This window comes from Coptis chinensis, chromosome 2 (assembly GCF_015680905.1).
Source record: "Coptis chinensis isolate HL-2020 chromosome 2, ASM1568090v1, whole genome shotgun sequence".
NCBI lineage: Eukaryota > Viridiplantae > Streptophyta > Magnoliopsida > Ranunculales > Ranunculaceae > Coptis > Coptis chinensis.
The window spans coordinates 98,604,583-98,622,987 of NC_141457.1; the positions used below are offsets into that span (position 1 = coordinate 98,604,583).

Below are 18,405 nucleotides of genomic sequence, written 5' to 3' on the forward strand. Positions count from 1 at the left end.
TGAAACTTTGTTACGTTAGTTAATATCGATCTCCTATTAAAAACGTATGAATTGAGATGAACATTGTCATCGTAAACAGTTAAAAAGTAAAAACATGTCTCTACTAACACTCAAGTCCTCGTTCTCTCACTTGTTCACTCTCTCCACTTCATCACTCTCACGCAAGACAAATTATTATCCTCGTAACACAATAATAATAATAATGACTTGTTCCTTTTCATCGAAACTAAATAATAAGATAACCGCTCCATATGGTACTTGGAAATCTCCAATAACAGCTGATGTAGTTTCCGGTTCGGATAAACGGTTTGGTGGTTTCGCTCTTGACGGTTCGGGTCGTCTTCTCTGGGTCGAATCTCGTCCTAATGAATCTGGGTAAGTTAATTACTTGATTATTATTTTAATTTTTTCATGTGTTTAATTAATTATTATATTAGACGAGCGGTTCTTGTAAGAGAAGGGGAGAAACCAGGAGATGAGGCTGTAGATGTGACACCAAAGGAGTTTGCAGTTAGGACTACTGCTCAGGAGTATGGTGGTCAAGCGTTTGCCGTGTCGGGAGATACTATTGTTTTCTCTAATTATAAAGATCAGAGACTCTACAAACACTTCATTGGAGGTATGTTTTCTTATTTGTTTGACTGCTCTGCACAACCTGATCATACATCATTGTGGTCGGCCTTACAGACTAGACACTGTGAGACCCGTAGAAAAATATAAAAAGTATTCCAGAATCCTGATCCTTAGTAGGTATGTTTTCAAACTTACCAGGATATATAGCTCTTACATCACATGGATAGACACGATATATCACTTATTTTGAACAGTCCAAGTAGTAACTACTGTGTATTTCTAGGACCAATTTTGTGGACTATTAAATTTCAATTAAAAAAAAAAGGGCAATAGATACTATTTCAAGTGATTTAAAATCATGACCAGTAGAGAATCAAGCTTCTAGACTTATTTAATGGTTTCGTTCTCATTATTTTATTAGTGTTTTTATCAACCATTTTTGTTAACAAAGACTACTTGGCCTTTTCATATAGATAAGAAACATTCTCACACATTTAGCGTAAGTATGTCTTTCACTTTGCAGTGGCTTTGCATTCACATTCGTGTCCTTGTTTCTTTTTTATGTATTCATGGGCTCCTTCTTAGAGTATCTGGCAATTCTTATGATATTTAGGTATTTATCGATAATGTGGACTTCTACAATACTTGTTAATTGTTGACATCTAAGAGTATGTCTGTCTTCCCAATTTGGGCTCTGTTTGTTTCCTTTGTTGATTTTTTTCTCCCTCAGATTGTTGGTTAGAAAGTGTGATATGGCTAAATGGCATTAATCTGACCGGGCATTCCATTTGTTTTTAGTAGATCCCCTTCCTTTGCCGCTTACTCCAGATTATGGAGGACCTGTGCTTCGTTATGCCGACGGAGTGTTTGATTCACAATTGAATTCCTTTGTCACGATAATGGAAGGTAGATTACCCATAAACTATTTAAACCTTTGGAAAATGTACTCCACTTGTTTTAGAGGAGCTAATTGATACTTTTCATCTTGAATTTTATCCATCTTGTAGATCATCGAGAAAGTAGCTCGAATCCAACTACAACAATTGCATCGATCAAGCTCAACAATGAAACTATCCAGGGTAATATTTCATGATCAAATTATGCGTGTAATTGTTATTTTTGTTTGTTTGTTTGTTTGTTTGTTTGTTTGTTTACCTTGTGTATCTGTGTGTGTGACACATTATACTCTTTTTTTACAAGAAAGTTTATCTTTTCATTATTGCGGCATTTAGATCCCAAAGTGTTGGTTAGTGGAAACAACTTCTACGCTTTCCCACGTATTGATTCAAAAGGACATCGACTGGCGTGGGTTGAGTGGGGTCACCCTAACATGCACTGGGACAAAGCAGAACTTTGGGTCGGTTATATTTCAGAGAATGGGTACGTATTATTTTCTGTTAAATTCCGACAGATTTTTCGCTCTCAGTTACTTTATATAGTATGTCACTTCTTGAGAATGTAAATCCTCCATGGAGATATGCTATTTCGTTCCCTAGTTTGTTTATTCACTGTCTTTAACTTTTTTTTTTTTTTTTTTTTTTTTTGTTAAATTTTGTGCAGAGATGTCTACAAACGAATTTGTGTTGCTGGTGGTGATCCTACCATATTAGAATCTCCTACTGAGCCTAAGTGGTCCCCTAAAGGTATTTTCCTGAAAATTTTCTAGTATCAAACTTGGGTTGGAAATATCTGTGAAACTTTTCTACTTGTTTAAATTTTACTACAAAATAGAACAGGTGAGTAGTAATACAAACTAGGGGAAAGTTAGTTAACAGGTGGAACTTCTTAACATGCTAAACTTATAAATATTCAAAATAGATACAGTAAACTGTTCCTGCACATTAGATTGCTTTTTTTTATAATCGGTTCAGTAATTTAGTGGTCTGGTTGGAGATCTAGTTGTCTCAGATGCATACAGTTTTAGCCTTTTTCTGTTTTCTTTTTGTGCAGATGAGCTATACTTCATTACAGATAGGCATAATGGATTTTGGAATCTCTATAAATGGGTAATTCAGCTTCTACATTTTGGAACTTTATTTTTAGGGCATCTATAACATACATATTGGTGTGACTAGGATGTAATACTCACTTTTAGACGTTAGATTGAAAAGGTCCTAAATTTTGCAACCCAATGTTTGTTTTACACACTGTTAACTAAATACACTGGGACTACACTCAAGTGCATTAGGGCCATATTTATTAGCCAGAAAATAATAGCTAGGGTTGACTTAAACACTGGGAGGGAAGCACTCACCAGAAAACCCTAGGCAACGGTCCATACGACAGTGCTGGTCTGGGGAATCTGAGATCTGTTTGAATCTTATACTATGATGAGAACTGCTTTACTCCAAAGCCTGAACTGATTGAGAGAGACACACCAATGTATGTCGTGGGGACCATGGGTCTTAAGTGGTAAATACACATACCACAAAAGTTTCCATCTTACACTTCAGCAAGTAGAACTATGCCTGACCTCTAATGTTTGTTTATAATAAGAATGCATGCCTTTTATTCATCCTGTATTCTCGTTCTTCACTTCTTCCATTTGAGATATAAATGACCGCTGATTGCTTGCTAAGTGCTGGTTTATAGAGCCTCTCTCTGGCTCTGCTAATTGTATGCTTTTTGCCTGTGTAATTGAAAGTTACAACACTTGATATGACTTCCGTACTCATGATAATGCTCTTATAATGATTTTTTGTACGCTCATCGGATGTCAAGTAATGCGGTTGTTTTGTTTTTCTACATAGATTGAACAAAAAAATGAGGTGGTGCCAGTCTATTCCCTGGATGCTGAGTTTACAAGACCCTTGTGGGTTTTTGGCATATGCTCTTATGATTTTATCAAGAACACTGAGAAGAACTTACTCGCTTGTAACTACAGGTCTTTGCTAGAAACACGTACCACAATCAGCTTGTTTGTGTAGGCTCTGGAATTGTTTCTTAAAAATGAAGCTAATGTGGGTGTGTACTGATAACGTGCAGGCAAAACGGGAAGTCTTATCTTGGAATTCTAGATGATGCTCAGAAGCCTTTAGCTGTGCTTGATGTTCCAGTTACTGATGTAAACAATATTGTATGTTCAAAGACCATTTGAACTAGTTGCTGGTAGTTAAGTGTTATCTAAGTACTCTGAACACATACATGAAGACCAATAATGCTTTTCTGTGATTTTTATGTGCAGATTTCTGGATCCGGTTGCCTGTATGTTGAAGGTGCATCAGCAAGTCATCCATTATCAGTGGCAAAGGTGTTATTCTGGTTTATTTTTTTAATTTTTTCTTAGTTATGAATGCTCAAAGGTAGCAGGTTGTATTGACGTTATCTGTGGCTGGTTTGTCATTTCACAACATCCATTTTTTCACACTTGCAGGTGATTTTAGACGATGGGAATTCAAAAGCAGTTAATTTTTCAATTATTTGGTCCTCTTCACCAGACAGTACGAAATATGAGTCATATTTTAGCGTGCCAGAAGTGATTGAATTTCCAACAGAGTTTGTCGGTCAAAATGCTTATGCCTATTACTATCCTCCATCCAACCCTACTTATCAGGCTAGTCAGGAAGAAAAGCCTCCCTTGTTATTAAAAAGCCATGGTATGTTCTCTGTGCTAATTATTTTCCTAAGTATTGGCCCCCAAGATAATTTGGATTTCACCCTTCATGATGTAAATCTTGTGCCTTGTTAGTGCAGTGGAGTAATTCAAGATAATTTGACACAATTCATGATGTACGAATTGGGTGGTTGGATGATAAAAAAAAACAATACATTGAGTTTAAAATTAACTCTTCGTGAAAGTTTTTAGAAGTCTATGAACATAAGATACCCAAACTTTTGCCAAATCAGTTCGCGGTACTGTGCACGAGCAATTATGCTTTCAAGCCCCAGACCTCTGGTATCATCACCCAAAGGTTTTCCGACTTTGCCAGTCGGCACTTGCATCAAAGAGTTACTGATCTCATTTAAAACAGGCTTGCCAATCAAAAAAAAAAATGATCCAATTTCTCTTTATCTAAACTAGCCACTATGCACGTGCCACATCACTTTTTTCCCAACAAAACCAATTAAGTGGGGCCCTTGATAGAAAACGAAATAAAGCAACTTTGGTGCGTCGTCAGTGATTTGGGTGGGGCCAGCAGTCAAAAAGTAGCAGAAAAAAACATAAAAAGATTTAATAAATGAAACAAAATTATGGAAATGCCCCTGTGACAGACGCTATTTACAGAAGTGCCAGCGTGACAGAAACAGAATCACTATTGCAGAGACCACAGATTTTTTATACTGTTTAGATGTCATAGTGCACTTCATTCTCAGTTCAGGTTTGAAAAAACAGAATATACTTGTTTGTCTGTTTCAGGGGGGCCTACAGCTGAATCTCGAGGAATTTTAGATCTTAATGTTCAGTACTGGACTAGTCGAGGTTGGGCTTTTGTGGATGTTAATTATGGAGGAAGTACTGGTATGTACTGAAATATCTGTTGTATTTTTACATTTTCTATCTTGGTTAAAGATAATGATATATTGCTTAGATGCGGAATAATATGGCTTGTTTTAGCTCGAGTAAATTGTTTTTTACCTTTTCTTTTGCTCAGAAAAAAGGTAGTTTCTGTTATTACTGGTAAGGTACAGATTATTAGACTCTTTCTACAAAATGCCACAAATTTACAATACTTTGGAAAATCTTCTGGCTTTTAGGGCTGTCACTGAATTTCTTCTGTGCCTTTATGATACTTAGGAAACCTCATTTTATTGCCAAAACACCATGATATATTGTCATATGGCTTTATAACTTCAATTTATAGTGAAACCAAGAAGTCGCCAGTTTTTTGCTGATTCTTTTAGATACAAATGCAAAATGTTGTTTGTATAGAATTTTGTGATTCCGCCTTTAGAACCAAGTGATGGACGCAGAAGAATAGTAGCTAATGCAAACGATGTTTATGTTCCTGATGTATACAGTTAGGATGCAATCTGCATCAAGAACTGAAAGATTCCTTGGTTTCCCTTAAAGCGACACTTGTGGAGAATTGTTCAACACCAGTTTTGTTTTGCTAACAAATAATTTGGTTATTATTTTATTCAATATTAACTTTCACATTGAATTTTGAATCATATCCTTGATATCACGAATATGCAATTGATTATGCCTAGAACTGAACGTTTTGTCTATGTAAACTTAAAGGTTATGGAAGGGCATATCGAGAACGTCTTTTGGGACGTTGGGGTGTTGTTGATGTTGATGACTGCTGCAACTGTGCTAATTTTTTGGTATGTCGTAGCCCTTTTCACTCCCTTCAGAAAATCTTTAGTAGTGTAGAGACATGATTAGACAATGCTTTAGTGTGACAAACAAAAAGCTCTTCTAATTTTAAGGTGGAGAGAGGAATGGCTGATAGAGAACGACTTTGTATTACTGGAAGGTCTGCTGGTGGCTACACAACATTAGCTTCTCTCGCTTTCAAGCGTACATTCAAGGCTGGTGCTTCCTTATATGGTGTAAGTTCCATATCTTCTCTGTAAGTATATGCATGAAATGTTTTGTTGTTCGCTGTAAAATGGCCACATTATTATCATCTTTCTTTGTGACAGAACGAAGGTTCGACCACACACAAAACTGCACACAACTTTCTATTTTATTAAACTATGCTCTCACTTGACATATAAAATTAACTTCTCAGATTCCTTTGTTGAGTTTCTTATGCTGATTGTCATAAACTTTTAAATGTGTAGTACCTACTGTAAAGAAAGTATCCTAAAGTCTGTGTTTGTAGTTACACTGTTTTACAAGAATTTACCAAATTTTTGTAAGACTATGCACTTTGTTGGATAAGAATATAGGGATATCTGTTTGATGAGCGCTGGGGATGCTGCTCATCCATAGTAAAAGGACATTAAGAAAAATCAAAAGAATGGAAAATAAGAGCAGAGAACAGAATGAGAGATTGGGGGAGATGGTGGAACATTGTAGACAACAATCATGAGGCCAATGAGTATCTTAATTACCATATTATTCTGTCTTGTTTGAAGTTATGTTATTTTCAGTTTCCTTCATTTACCTTCTGCTACAAATTAGTTGGAAAATTGGCATGCAACTCATATCTGGTTTGGCCTGTTGAGCAGGGAGTTTGAGAAAGATGGACTGTTTTAAATTAGACAATTAACAAATGTTTGAATGTACTTTTTTGGCGAGCAGATAGCGGATTTGAAGTCTTTGACCGAAGAAATGCCAAAATTTGAATCTCATTATATCAGCAATCTTGTTGGTACTAACCAAATTGTGATTCATTGATTCATTTCGGTATTTTAAGTTTTGTCGTTTTATTTATTTATATATTTTTTCCAGGAAGCGAGGATGATTTTTTCCAGAGGTCTCCAATCAACTTTGTTGATCAATTTAATTGCCCTGTAATTCTGTTCCAAGGACTGGATGACAAGGTACCAACTCCATGACACAAGGCTTAAGAATTAAATTTTCATTTTTATACGTGAATAACACTAGTGATCTGATTCAGATTCAATCTGCAAATGTAGAAAATAAAAGCAACATAAGGAAATATGCAATCTCAAAACTCAGTTGTTTCCATTAATAAAAACAACATAATAACAAGTTTATATTCTCCTTCTCTCAGAGAATGGCACAAATTTAAACGATTATGTATATCGGAACTCATTTCTTGTAAAAGGTTATAGAACATGGCAATTTGCCAAACGCGTCTTGAGATTACTCTTCAAGAATGGTTTTAGATGTTCGAACTTTTAAGGTACCTGATCTAAAGAAATTTGGATGCTAGCTGGCATATCAAATGTGTTTAGGTGGCATATGGAATGTGTATGGATGTTGTCTTTCTGTATATCGGGGTTGATGCCTTTTGGTGCCGCTGGGCTTGGAGGGGTACTTGGGTATTAGGTTTTTTAGCCCCTAGCCAGTGTCCTAACTATTGACGTAATTGTTACTATTCCATATGTTATTTTTACGTAAATAAAAAAGAAAACAAAAATCTACTTCTTATTTCAAGAAAACGAAGTACAGAATACATTTTGCCATTTTTCACAAACAAAACAAAAGAGAATATCTGTATGGCGTATGTTTTGTTTTCACTCATTTGTTTCAGTTTAATCTGAACCATTATGTATGGAACCAATATGGAAGCCTCCAAGTAGAAGGAATCTAGGTGTAACTGTGTGAGCTCATGCTTTTAGTATAAGTGCATTTTCTTGGACTCGTTATGTTTGAGAAATAAGATCTACGTGCAACTCTAATGCTATTATGCTTATTGCGAGGTGTTGAATAATTTAGATTGTGACACCAAATCAAGCTCGTAAGATCTACATGGCTTTGAAGAACAAAGGATTGCCTGTCGCTCTTGTGGAATACGAAGGAGAGCAACACGGATTTCGCAAGGTGTATTTTGTGTATTGTATCACAATTATGTATTTGGTGATGCTGACAGCTGGACTGACTTCTATTTAATGTACAGGCTGAGAACATAAAGTTCACTCTAGAGCAACAAATGATGTTCTTTGCTCGTTTGGTGGGGCACTTCAAGGTGAATGATGACATCTCTCCAATCAAAATTGACAACTTGGACTAGCGGTCAGTTTTGAAGTTTCAGTACCCGGATGTGTCCGTCTTCTGTTGTGTTGGTTCGTGGTGGTGTGGTTAGATGGTTGATGCATTTGGAGGTGAGAGCAAGCGTGGCTAGTTACATCAGGCCCTTTTTGACCGATCAAAAAAGAAAAAATGACAGTGAGGTGTTGCTCAATTCCATGTCAGGGGTTGGATTGGATACTACTAATCGGCTGCACTGGCTAGGTCTGGTGGCAGCTTTAGATGTATATTTTACAACCAAGACCCATTAGGGTGATATTGTTGTAATTTCTTCCAAGCAATGGGCACCTTAAAAACTTGAGAGCAAATGGAGTGAACCTGCTGGTGCAAAAGAAGGCAACTGAACTTATTTTTTTATTCTTTCTAAAGAATGAAATGATGACTGCAGTTTTATTCTTCAAATTTTGCTGACATGCTGGAAAAGTAAAATGAAAGGAAAAAGCTTTGGCAGTAACGTTCATCCGGATTCATCTATCCTGTAGAAGCAGTAAAATAATTTTGTTTTCAAAGAAGTCGTTAGAAGTGAACTTGTTATCCGTCCGGAACGGTTTAAATATTTAAGAGTTGTGGGGGGCAAGGAATTCTCAGGGAGTAGCTTGACGGCTCTGACAATTCCGTCACCACTCACCACCGTCTCATTCTCACTTGCACTGGCTTCTTCAAGTAAAATGGAATTACTTTTCAAACAAAATTCCCAAAAAAGGAAGGAAAACGAGTGTAAAACTTGTGATTGTGCACCAATGACGACTTGAGTATAAGAACCACTTGTCCTCTTCCCAATGATGACCACTCAAAAGACACTCTGAAAATAAATGGTCATTACTAGTATCTAAATGCATAAGCACAGTTCAAAGAGCAAAAGAATGGCTTCAGAGACTCCATCATCATCAAAGAAAATTACTAGTCCTTATGGTTCATGGAAGTCACCAATTACAGCTGACATAGTTTCTAGTGGTGGGAAAAGTTTAGCTGGCTTGGCCCTCGATGGTCATGATCGTCTTCTCTGGGTTGAATCTCGCCCTAATGAATCTGGGTAATCACTTAAACCCTATACCCTAGATAGTCTACATATTTGTCTATTTGAGTTTTTCTAATTATTTTTATTTATATTTTTTTGGAGTTTAGACGAGAAGTACTTGTGAGGGAGGGAGAGAAAGAAGGAGATGAACCTATTGATGTTGTTCCTAAAAGTTTCCAAGTTAAAACAACTAATCAGGAATATGGTGGTCGAGGGTTTTCGGTTTCAGGAGACACTATAGTTTTTTCTAATTATGAAGACCAAAGGCTCTACAAGCTCTTGATTGGAGGTCTGATTTCCTGTTCTCTACCCTTTTATTTGTTTCGTTTAATTTGCGACTATTATATTTAATGGTGTATATGAAAATGTGTTGGAATTATATTCTAGTAATGGGGCATCTGACTCGTTGTTTGCAGATAGTTCTCCAGTGCCAATTACACCGGATTATGGTGGACCCGTTGTTCGTTATGCCGACGGAGTGCTTGATTCGAGATTTAATAGATATATCACTGTAATGGAAGGTATGCTACTTGTAAATAAGTTGCTTTTATTGGTGATTTCTTTGTTTTATGATGCCATCATTCATGGTAAGTACTTATGCTTTACATTTGTAGATACTCGAACAAGCATTGAAAATCCAACTGCAACAATTGCAGCATTCAAACTCAGCAATGAAGATATACAGGGTAATATTCCATGATCAATTATTAGTGCATACGATTTTTCGATTTGGTTTATTCTCTCTTCATAAAGTTTGTTCTTGTGAGGTTTTCCTTTTGTCATGTTAATAGTTCATATGTCCAAACTTTGGCTAGTTTTACTTTTACATTTAATTTTTGTGGCATGTAGAAGCAAAAGCATTGGTTAGTGGCAACGATTTCTACGCCTTCCCACGGTTGGATTCAAAAGGAGAACGATTGGTATGGGTCGAGTGGAGTCACCCTAACATGCACTGGGACAAAGCAGAACTATGGGTTGGTTATATTTCCAAGGATGGGTGAGTATCATATTCTGTTTATGCTGGCATACTTCTCAGTCTCCAGATAAAATCTCTTAGTTTGCATCTCTTCCAACTATATATTCAGAAAGTTCAGCTCGGGAAGAATTCTCTGTGTATAAGAATCATGTCATTGTCATGTATTCGTTGGTTAAAGTCTCGGTATTAGTCTGTGAGATGAGTTCATCCTCCAGTGAACTTTAACTTGACCTTTAGGTCAATTAAGTCATCAGCCATTGTCATGTTAAACGAAAGGAGAACTGTTTCATGCCAATTGTGCTTTCACTATCTTTAACAGTACACTCATTATGATTTGTACTGATAGATTTACTAAAATCCTTGTCTGTCTTTACAAACTTATACAGTTTGGTACATTGTGTAATTTGTGTAGGGATGTCTACAAACGAATTTGCGTTGCTGGTGGTGATTCCACATTATTAGAATCTCCTACTGAGCCCAAGTGGTCCCCAAAAGGTACTTGTTTTGTTTGTATTACGTATTTAACTTACATATGTGCAATCAGCAATATATTTGAATTCAGGAAGTATCGAATGTTGATAGAAAAAGTTCGAGGACGTTTCCAAAAGTGTGGGGTATTTAACAAGAAAATATTAGAAAAGAGAGGAAAAACTAATCTTTGTTTCATATGTATATGTGGGAAAAACTAGGTAAATATAAAACATGCAAAAACCTCACATGTTGAGGTCATTTCAACCTCCTATTGAGTTTCAGTTTGTTTTAATGTTCTTTACCTGATTTATATGGAGTGAAGGTATTTTCCCAGATCTACCGCACAAGTGGAATAAGCTTAACTTCTTTTAATCTTGTTCAGACTTGATGCATGTCATTCTAACTAATTTAAGTTGGAAACATAAGTTTGTTTATCTGCCAACCTCTAGATTTTGTTATATATTACATCCCTGGACATTTTTCTTTGGATTTGTCATTATCTTACTGTTCTAGAATGTTGATACCCATGTGCTAAACCTTGAAACCTAATGGCTACCATGGTGATCTTGCTTTGAGTGTGATATGTAGTTGGGAAATCTATTGAAGAGATTATTCATGATCTTACTGTTACTTTTTATGCAGGAGAACTGTTTTTCATCACAGATAGGCACAGTGGATATTGGAATATTAATAAATGGGTAATTTATCTTCTTCTTTTGAAACTCATCTCTAAGAACAGAGTAGATTATAAGCTTATAGCTACTTAGCTAGTGGCTCCTATATGGTAATTGTTCTTTTTAACAATTAAGTGTAATTGCTGCTTAGGGCTTAAAACTATTTTGCAAAGTGTATTCAGTTTCTATGGTTTTCCAGATGTAAGCATTACCTAAACCACAAATAGGAAATTTTGGCAGGACAAGACTTTTCGCAATAATGCTACTTCTCTGGTGTAGTACAACCTTTTATCTATGCTTATCTTGGCATCTATTCATTGTGTCTTTTTTTTCTTTTATATTTTTCTTTTATTTTTAATATAGATTGAAAAGGAAAATGAGGTCATTCCAGTTTGTTCCTTGGATGCGGAGTTTACAAGACCACTGTGGAGTTTTGGCATAAGTTCTTATGACTTTATTAAGAACAATGAAGACAACTTACTCGCTTGCTGCTACAGGTCATTAGAAGGAACTCAATACTAGTAACTTCAGATTGTTTGGTTATGTCTGAAACAGTTTTCTAATGATGCTAATCAAGGTTTCAGTTGATTGTATGCAGGCAAAAAGGGAAGTCTTTTCTTGGAATTCTTGATGACAGTCAGAAATCTTTATCTGTGCTTGATGTCTCATTCACTGATATAAATAATATTGTAAGTTCAACTACAAAGCCACTTTCTATTGGCTTCTTAACCTTTTCAAGTTCCTTGAACATATATAAAGGTTGTTATACAATGACCAATGTTGCTTTTGTGAAATCTATTCTTAGGTCTCTGGGTCTAACTGCCTATATCTTGAAGGGGCATCCGCAACTCACCCATTATCAATAGCAAAGGTGCTGTGCTGTTTTTTTGGTTCTGTTAAACTTTGTGTTTATGTATTTGCGTAAATGCTTGATGTCCCCTTCTTTTGTGCTAGCAGGTAACTTTAGATGTTCAGAAACTGAAAGCAGTTAATACCTCCATCATATGGTCCTCTTCTCCGAGCAGTACAAACTACAATTCATTTTTTAGTATACCGGAGTTTATTGAATTTCCAACAGAGATCCAAGGTCAGAGTGCCTATGCATATTTCTATCCGCCATCCAATCCTAATTATCAAGCTAGTCAGGAAGAAAGGCCTCCCTTGCTATTAAAAAGCCATGGTATGTAATGATTGCAAAGGCCTCCCTTCCTATTAAAAAGCCATGGTATGTAATGATTGCAAATATTAGTAAAGATTGATTGTATATCTTATCATCATATATAGGCATTTTTCCTTCTATGGTTAATTTATTCATCTTGTGGAGAAGGAAAAAAGAAAATGCAAATCAAGTTGTTGCTGTTGATCATAGGAGAGAATTGTAAAATTGTGATTTAATAGTATCTTCTACCTTCAAGTTTAACCAATTTACGAAAGATTGTATTCTTTAAAGATTGAGATATCCTCTCTACCTTAAATATATGTGTAGGCTCTTTAGTGTTCATCTACCTCCCAAAGAATTCAAAGGGAAGTAGGGACCTACTAAAAAATATCTAGCAAAAACATAATCGCATCGGAAAGGTGATCTGATTGCTCTTATTAGTTTTTGTATTACATGCTGCATTTCTTTCCAAGTTGAATAACGAAAAAAGCACAGATGCACCACCAATCTTGAACTTCAATGTCATTATTATTGTGACTATGCTTCAGGAGGGCCTACAGATGAATCTCGGGGAAAGTTAGATCTTAATACCCAGTTCTGGACCAGTCGAGGTTGGGCACTTGTGGATGTTAACTATGGAGGAAGTTCCGGTTCGTACTTTTTTTATTATATACATTGTTATTGTCATTTACATCACACTTCCACTTTTATAAGCTAATTCCTATTTGCAGTTTGTTACAAGCCTGTTGCACCCTTTATTATTTGTTTCTAATTCATTGTTGTTAATGTTTTTCTATTTTTTGTTTGAGAGAAGGTAAGTAAATATGTATTATGTCATGGGATAAACAAAGCAAAAGAATATTTGTCCTCGTGTTCTATATCCCCACAAAGATTGAACTTTAAATTATTTTGTTATCTCATCACTGGTCATTAGTTTACTCTATACTAATGGTTTCATGCGTGTAAACTTGAAGGTTATGGCAGGGCTTTCCGAGAACGACTTTTGGGACATTGGGGTATAGTCGATGTTAATGACTGTTGCAGTTGTGCTAGGTTTTTGGTACTACTCTTAACCTTTTAGCGCACTTTGTAACCCAAAAGTCAAGGATTGAAATATAATACCAGGAGACTCAGTTAACAATATATATCTCTGCAATATCACTGAACAAGTTTTTGAAGTTGCCTAAAAGTTTTGTGAGTTACATTGATATATACCCGTACTGAGCCGTTAATATATTCCCTGCTTGTTGTGGACTGGCATGCTTAGATAATCATGGTAACAAAACAAAAGCTGTTTTCTTTTCAAGGTGGAGAGTGGAAAGGTTGATGGAGAGCAGCTTTGTATTACTGGAGAATCTGCTGGTGGTTACACAGTATTAGCTTCTCTTGCTTTCAGGAAAACATTTAAAGCTGGTTCTTCGTTGTATGGTGTAAGTGGAAATTATTATCTTGATACAGTGCATTGCAATCCAGCTATTTTGCAATTTAGAAATATTGTGAAAAAACAATTCCGCCAAGGTTTCATGTCAAAATAGGAAAATTACTGAAATGACTTTTATATCCTTCAAGAGTATAAAATCACAGCACGTGGTTCCAGATATGGTGGATTTTATTGTATTAATCTACTGTGGTATAGAATACTAACAAATGCTCGAATTAACTGTTTGATTCACAGATAGCGGACTTAAACTCTTTGAAAGGAGGGTCAGTGAAGCTTGAATCTCATTATATCGATAACCTTGTTGGTAATAACTAACGTGAAGATTGAGATGTCTCTTCAAGTATGAAGTCCTTTTTGTTTCAATAATTAGATGTTTTCTTTACACTAACTGCAGGAAGTGAAGAGGCTTATTTTGAGAGGTCTCCCATCAACTTTGTTGATAAATTTTCTTGCCCTGTAATACTTTTCCAAGGACTGGATGACAAGGTACCGAGCTCTATAACCCGAGGTCTAATGATTGGTTATTTTCTTGAACAGTTGAAAATGTTTTGTTTCATCTTAAATGTGCAAAAGTTACTATAGTCAATTGGGCAATAATCTCAATCCATCAGAAGACTTGGAAATTGTTGATACACATATGTAGAAGAGGTTAGGTCTCTGCACCAAGAAACAGAAATTGGACCTCAAGTCCTTCTTTTCGAGACAAAAACATATTTTCGCCGTTCTGTCTTATGACGTCATGGTGCTTATTCCAAGATAATGATACAACATTAAAAAAAAGTGTTTTTGTGGTCTCAAAAATAATGAAAGGGGTTGAATCTCTGGTCCTTCGTGCAGATGATTTGGATTCTCTTCAAAAATGCAAGAAGCCGGGAAATTTTATTGGTATCATGTTAATGATCATAAATAAAGAAGTGTTGTGATAGTGTAATACGTAGATATAAATCATATAATGAACACCAGACAACGAGCTTGAAACTAGCTACAGATTGAAAATTATATATTGTACCTGACTTCATACTGGTTCTGATTGTTGACCTCTTAGCTAAAACTGCAATTAGTACACTTTTTATCTTTATCTATCTTTTTTAAGGAATATGATATAAGGCGACAAGGCATAATTTTATTTTGGGTGTCTGCTATTCTATGTTGTGATGAATTTTTTGAATATTAGATGGTGTCACCTAGTCAAGCTCGTGATATGCACATGGCTATGAAGCAAAAAGGTTTACCTGTTGCCCTTGTGGAGTATGAAGGAGAGCAACATGGATTTCGTAAGGTAGTCATAAACTTAATGTCCAATTCATCTGTTTTCTAATGAAGACAACATGGCTGACTCGGGATCTTATTGTAGGCTGAGAACCTGAAGTTCACATTAGAGCAACAGATGATGTTCTTCGCCCGTTTGGTGGGGCATTTCAAGGTGGCTGATGATATATGTCCGATAAAAATTGACAACTTTGACTAAGTGGCTCAGTGCATTCAGAACTATATTGTGGAAGGTATGCTAACACCATCTTTAATATTAAGTTGTGTCTAAGGTGACATATAATGCACAAGCATCCAGTAAGAAGGTCTTCTAAACTATTTCCATGGCATCTATGAACTCGTCCAATTTGTAAAAAACATGTCAGCCAAATGCAATGCGCAAATTTGACAATTGATTAAAAGTTTTAGTCATTGGGAAATATAATTACAATGGATAGTAATACAGTAGTAGTACTTCAACTCGATTAGTATCCATACCCTGTGAATACATTTGATAATGTTGCCAAACTTAGTGTTAATTGATATTCATAAAACTATGTTTATATGTAAAATGAGGTAATGATGTAAGGAGCCCCATGATGTAATGCATGTTTGCTACTTCAATTATGTGATGAGTTCTTCTTTGTGATTATTGTTTTATCTTACCGAGATGACTATTTATTGCTTGATTTACCTATTTTGTTCATTATCTCCTTTTTTCTTGTGTTTATTCTTTTTGAGTTGTGAAGTTCAGCTGCCGAATCTTTTCTTGTGCAATCGCGGGCCTCTTACACTCTTGAAACCAGCATTTTACAGCAAACTATTGGAGCTAATATCCAGAGTTATGGCACAGACTTCTTGGGAGTTGTACTTAGCTAGAAGTTTACTTTCCGTTGTAGTTCAAAGTTTGCTACAGGTACAGCATTAAGTCGGATGGTCATCGGCATTAAGTCGGTCCTTATTTTAGAAAAAATTTGGATAATTTGTCCATATTATATTTGTCATGCTATGTGATTGGTAGTTTATGTCCCCGTAATGTAATTTACTTGGTAGATTGCTTCTTCTCCCGTTTTTTACAGATTGCATTGGGGTAATTAATATAGAGTTTTAGGGTTTTCTTTTCAGGAGAAACAGAAAAACAGAAGTAAATATATGTGAGCTGTAATCCCTTCTCAACCAAAATGTTGGATGCCCTTCTGGTAAGACAACAAAATCAATTTTACCTACCTTATTTCATTCTCAGCTCTGGCATGAGATCCTTAAAATCAGGTAACTTTGTGTCACTAAATATCTCATCTTTCCATCTATAAACAGAAGAATGTATTTTGTAGTCAGATTGATTACTATACAGTTGTATCACCATGCTTGTAATCCAACTGTCTCAATAATCCAAATATAACAACATAGCCTTGCAGTTATAGTGATTGTAACATTTAACCTACTATTCACAATTTCACATTTCCAAGCACAAGATATTCCAGCTTTAGGTTGCTTTTAGATATGTTCTTTTTCTACGAGGAAACAACCCTCATGTGGGTAACTGGGCAACGTTACTGCATAGGCACTCATCAAGTAAACTGTTGAGCTTGATCATACTCGTGTGTACAATCTTAACAACGCCTATGCGGATATAAGTTTGGGGGCCTACTGCAACTTGCGATAGTAGTTGCTGATCATTAAAAGTGTGTGACCAACTTAATGGCTGGTAGTTGTTTTCAAGTAGTTAAATTTCACCTTCAACTATCCCTTCATCTACCTGTTGTTTTTACCTTTCTTTGCAAGAAATTAAGACTTTTCCTCAAGAGAGAAAAACACCTTGATTAGCCCACAAAGCCAGTTTATTTTGGTCAAATTATTTTTTCTTCCTAGTCAAGATTTAATGATTGGATTTAGAGCGAAAAGAGAGTGGGAAGCCCACTAAAAAATGGTACAATGATCATCAAACTGGTGGGAAAGAATTTTGAAAGCAAGTTTTCAGACAATGGGACCCGTATGTGTTGTGTCCATTGATGAAATGCACTTAAAAACCAATTAACTTTCTGTTAAATGATCAATATCGTTGAAACTTAACATAGTTAGTTGGTCAAATGAGTAAACAAATCCATGAGCTGTACCATGTTCCACTGATAAAACTAAACGCACATACTGTATCTTTACGTATCTATATGACTATATCTCCATAAGTTTATGGTTACCAGTAGCTGGATTTGTGTTTGTGTGAGTTGCAGTTGAATGGAATCTTCAATTATAAAGTTATGTGTTGTTTGATTCATTATATTTCTATGTGTTTTTAAAGATGCTGATTGATATATCGAGTGTATAAGTATAACAATCAGTGACAATAGTATCTCATCGAGTTTGACATAACAATGCCACAAAATTGAAACATTAAAGTGTGTCACCGGTCAATTGGTCATTCTCTAATCTTATCATTGTATCTGTTCTGTTACAACCATGTTTGGACTGTCATATGTGTGTGTTTACAACTTAAGAGTTATTACTTATTACAACCATAGCGAATTTATTGGAGATGATTTGTATTGCAAGAGAACATAACATAACATTTAATGAATTAAAACTGCTCTGTACGTATGCTTCTGTAACTTTCCTTTTGGTTGGCTTAAAGGTAGCGAACACACACGGAGAATGTGGTTTTCAATTCTTCGCAAGTAAATGAATGCAAAACTAGTACACAATTTCTATTTTGTTTTTCGATAAAGAGACACAGTTTCTCGCCAAATTGTTAATAATTGTCCAACTCGTAAATAATTTTGAGGACGACTCTTAAATTTGGAACATCCGAACATCCAGCTCTAAACCAACTGACAAGGATAACATAGGCCAAAAACGAATTGACTAGTCTTTACTATTACAGTACTGTCTACCAGTAATCCAGTATGCAATAATAATGCAATCACTAATATGGAGCGAAATGAAAATCCCTAAAAGGAAAAAACGAAATTCATTAATAAGATTTTGTCGGCAATTAATTCTTCTTTTTTCTGTTTTTTGAGTACGTGAAACTGTGAAAGTATAATAGCATTTGCTTTAGGATTTCTTGGACAGTGCAGTACATTCAAAGACTTATTAGATCGAGACAGTAAACGGATCCAGATTTGTGATTCTGTGGGCCATGGGTGGTGTTTATAGTGCTGTTGTCTTTGGCGCAGTCAGTTTATAATAAAATATGTAGTTGACATCGAATCATACATTTTTGTTGCTAACTTCATACGTAA

The 18,405-nt window shown here is 35.6% G+C and overlaps 2 protein-coding genes across 8 annotated transcripts; both read left to right on the forward strand.

Moving 5' to 3' along the window:
• The first annotated feature begins 59 nt into the window (after positions 1-59).
• LOC147519475 (peptidase uncH-like) lies at positions 60-8,584 on the forward strand. Of its 2 annotated transcripts, none has more exons than XM_086591059.1 (18): positions 60-375; positions 438-619; positions 1,375-1,479; positions 1,581-1,652; positions 1,806-1,953; positions 2,134-2,216; positions 2,524-2,579; positions 3,324-3,457; positions 3,559-3,649; positions 3,758-3,823; positions 3,947-4,169; positions 4,931-5,032; positions 5,756-5,841; positions 5,947-6,069; positions 6,767-6,836; positions 6,917-7,008; positions 7,871-7,975; positions 8,052-8,584. In XM_086591059.1, the coding sequence occupies exons 1-18, from the start codon at positions 95-97 to the stop codon at positions 8,163-8,165; spliced, it is 2,133 nt and encodes a 710-aa protein (XP_086447185.1). In that variant the 5' UTR covers positions 60-94; the 3' UTR covers positions 8,166-8,584. The 2 variants fall into 2 exon arrangements, with proteins under 2 accessions (XP_086447185.1, XP_086447184.1); XM_086591058.1 differs by having other exon boundaries at positions 68-375; positions 1,372-1,479.
• A 76-nt stretch (positions 8,585-8,660) lies between these two features.
• On the forward strand, positions 8,661-16,587 carry LOC147519476 (peptidase uncH-like). 6 transcript variants are annotated; one of them, XR_015212227.1, is made up of 20 exons: positions 8,661-9,215; positions 9,308-9,489; positions 9,617-9,721; positions 9,815-9,886; positions 10,050-10,197; positions 10,589-10,671; positions 11,290-11,345; positions 11,685-11,818; positions 11,920-12,010; positions 12,127-12,192; positions 12,279-12,501; positions 13,029-13,130; positions 13,455-13,540; positions 13,788-13,910; positions 14,156-14,225; positions 14,316-14,407; positions 15,096-15,200; positions 15,276-15,423; positions 15,919-16,085; positions 16,281-16,587. XR_015212227.1 is itself a non-coding variant. In XM_086591060.1 (19 exons), exons 1-18 carry the CDS (start codon positions 9,016-9,018, stop codon positions 15,387-15,389), a joined length of 2,052 nt encoding a protein of 683 aa, XP_086447186.1. In that variant the 5' UTR covers positions 8,661-9,015; the 3' UTR covers positions 15,390-15,423; positions 15,919-16,159. The 6 variants fall into 6 exon arrangements, 2 of the variants coding, with proteins under 2 accessions (XP_086447186.1, XP_086447187.1); XR_015212226.1 differs by having other exon boundaries at positions 16,295-16,587; XR_015212229.1 differs by having other exon boundaries at positions 15,924-16,085.
• The last annotated feature ends 1,818 nt before the right edge of the window (positions 16,588-18,405 follow it).